Below are 3154 nucleotides of genomic sequence, written 5' to 3'. Positions count from 1 at the left end.
TGAGAATAGTGGGAGGGTCCAACTGTAAGTTGGATTGCAGGTTGGCTCGAAAAATGGGCCATACAGTGCGTTTCCTATTTAAAGGTTTAGATGATCTGTTCATTTCAGGGTTCTCCACAAAATCTAGATCAAAATTGATGTACCTATGGTCATAAAAGGAACAATCTTGTGATACGGACCACTTAGTAATAAAGTAAGAGAAGTGATCGCTAATCAGGGTGATATCGAGAACTTCCCTTCTAATTGAATTCATGAAGGTTGGCTCCCTACCTGTGTTAGCGATCACCAAGTTTCCTGCAAGAATGAAATCAAATAGACACTCACCTCTCGCGTTAGTATCTGTGCTACCCCACATCTCATGATGTGCGTTGGCGCCAGCTCCTATGATCACCGGGATCCTACTGTTATTTGCCTCTGACACCAGAAGCTTGAGGGAGTCCTGTGGTGGAGTGGCACCGTGATCGTGTGCCATATATGCTGAGACAATCCAAAGGGCCTTGGAGTCGTAATCGATGGCCATGGCTACATTGTCATTGTCACTGAACCTAGGGAGTAGAAAGGCATTAATGTTATTTTTTACTAGAATGCAAGATCTTGGTTTACCTTGACCTTCTGTGAATACTAACCGATAACCGTTTGTATTCAGTCCGCAAACCCGATTGTTTACAATCCAAGGTTCTTGGATCAGCATTATGTCCTCTCCTTTTTCAGCTAGGCGGAGGGGAAGGGCTGCCGAAGCAGTTTTGGAGTGTTGGAGGTTAATTTGGACGACCTTCAACAGCTTGGTTGTTTTTCAACTATGGTACTGTCCAGTTCATCCTCGTCCGACATCGGTGAGGTCTCCCGGGAGAGCGCCATACCTGTAAAGAACTCGCCGACCATTTCGGAAGACGAGATTACGCTACCTCCATCTTCGGAGGAAGGAGTGCCGATTAAATCGGAAGTCCCTGCATCGGGGTTATTTAGAACGGAGATGGAACCGATTCCGTCATCAGAGATCGTTTCCGAAGGTGCTCCCCCAGAAGGTTGTTGTTGTTTAGCGGCTTGAGAGTCACTTTTGTAAACACGTAGGGTGACCGAACCGAAGCCATAGTGAATCACCCCATTTCGGGCTTGAAGGGGTGCCAAAGATTGTTCGTTAAGAACTACGACGGCTTCGACGAAGTCGCCCTTGGGGTCACTGACCTTCGCAACTTTCAAGTTATGTGTGGGGAGGTCAGTGTTACTGGCCCTTAAAACGGAAAGAATTTCCTCAGGGGAAGTAAGCTCCGAAGGAAGCCACACTTTGGAGCGGGGGCGTTGTGATATATTTTCCACCGAAACAGCTCTGAGATGTGCGCCGGGCCAGAGTTCCCCAACCTTTTCGATCGCCTGCTTATAAAGATCCGCGGAGCGCTAGTCTGAGCAGGCGATAATTTTAATATGACCCTGGTACCATCCAGCGTCTTTACAACTAGGAGATGGCCCAGGGTTGAGGGCAATAATTTCCATATATATTTTGAGGAGAGCCCGTTCAACTTTCTTCCAGTTTGCTGGAGAGATGGTGCCATCACTACTGCCAGCGTTGATGATGGCCCAGGTCAGGCTCTCCTTGACTATCTCGCTAAGAGGTTTTGATAGAGATGGGAGTCTCGGAGGACCAAATTTAGGGCGCTTAGGAGCGCTTGTCAAAATTGATTTACCGGCCTGCTCAATCGACCTTTGTCGTTTGTGAGCAGGTGTAGAGGTAGAAGCGATGTCAGAGGGCCGGAGATTGACATTTTCCCTTGCCCACTTTAGTGACGCCTTATCGCTTTCTGAGAGCGAGGAAGGATCCACGGCATTGAGCCTAGAGAGGATGCGGTATGCTGACCTTCGCGCCCTATACGCCCTTGTCGAGGGGTTAGGGTGGGAACGTGTACCAGAAGTTGAGTTGGTACTAATTGCAGATGGTGCGGTTGGCGTATTAGCTTTGACCGCAGCACTAGCAGAGGAGCAGGAGGCAGCATTACCACCTGGCACAGTTGCCAAGGTGTTTAATGACGGAGCATTACATGTACGAACCGCCTGAGCAGAAGCTCTAGACGGCTGGTTGTTAATAGGCGCTTGCCTTGTAAGGCTTGAACGCCCCCCTGAAGGGTTCGGAGTTTTAGGAGGTTTGTTAAAATTTTTATTTGATTTGTTCATTCTAAAAGGGTCCCCACTCAAAGCCGCTATCTGACACCCGTAAGTGTAGTTACTGATAAAAAGAAGTCCCATGGTTATCTATGCAAATGCATGGAGGCCATGCGAGGGTTGGCACAGGTCCTTATGGGAACAAGTGCTCAGAGCCAGACCAGAACTAATCGGGAGCTAAACTACAACCGAACCTACACGACCAACTTAATGGTGACGGATGCAGAACGTACCTTGAGGCCTGCCAGGGTTTTAACGGGACGGAGGCAGCCAGAGACTTAGCCTGGAGCCGTTCACACGCGAGTTTCACCCCGGTGCTACCGTGTCAGAAGACAGCTAGGTCCAGAAACCTGTGACCACCAGCCCAAAGCGATCAAATACAAAAAGAGGATCTAAAGAAACGTGGTCCGAGGACAAAAACGGTCGTTACCAGAGGATGCTGGAGCCCCTGAAGAGGACAGCATCCAGGGGGAATAGATCATTTGGCGTTACCCAGGGTGCACCACGAGGAGGCGATCTAAGACTACACCCCAAGATAAAAATATAAATAAAGAAAACATGTGAAGCGATTCCACGACTTCACCATAAACAAGAAAATTACTCCGTTCATTTTTCACGTAATAAGTTTTTCTCAAGGGCAAGGGTGTAGTGGACCTACCTCACTTACTTCTTAGCCACTTAACATTACTCATAAATAATAATTGGTTGCACATCATGCATACCATACAAGAAGCATAAGCAAAGCCACATAAACAAAAGAGTTTCGTATTACCAACGAAAGTATTGCCACACGCTGTTCCAATATTTGACGATTGCTGAACACATGTTACAATACTTTCAATTGTAATATTTCCTATATTGCAATAGATATGTGCAAGCAATATTGTCAATGCACTCTAATAATAACTTTAACGTTTGACCTAAATGAGCAAACAGTGTAGTCGCAATGCAATGCATTCTGCAAGGTCAGCAATCACTTTGATTGGCTGCGGTTATACTT

At 47.0% G+C, this 3154-nt stretch overlaps 1 protein-coding gene across 1 annotated transcript; it reads right to left on the bottom strand.

Annotated features, from left to right (window-relative positions):
- Nucleotides 1–435: 435 nt before the first annotated feature.
- Nucleotides 436–2677, bottom strand: LOC119672577. The gene is made up of 2 exons (XM_038083666.1): nucleotides 604–2677; nucleotides 436–545 (listed from the first exon to the last, which is right to left on the bottom strand). Exon 1 carries the CDS (start codon nucleotides 2236–2238, stop codon nucleotides 1396–1398), a length of 843 nt encoding a protein of 280 aa, XP_037939594.1. The 5' UTR covers nucleotides 2239–2677; the 3' UTR covers nucleotides 436–545; nucleotides 604–1395.
- Between the last annotated feature and the right edge of the window lie 477 nt (nucleotides 2678–3154).

This window comes from Teleopsis dalmanni, chromosome 1, assembly GCF_002237135.1.
Source record: "Teleopsis dalmanni isolate 2A chromosome 1, ASM223713v2, whole genome shotgun sequence".
Taxonomy (NCBI): Eukaryota; Metazoa; Arthropoda; class Insecta; order Diptera; family Diopsidae; genus Teleopsis; species Teleopsis dalmanni.
Note: the sequence above shows the minus strand (reverse complement) of the source record. Positions and strands in the feature narration are given on the sequence as shown.

Coding starts and splice junctions, on each gene's coding strand:
- LOC119672577 (XM_038083666.1), bottom strand. CDS start 2,238: ATGGGACTTCTTTTTATCAGTAACTACACTTACGGGTGTCAGATAGCG.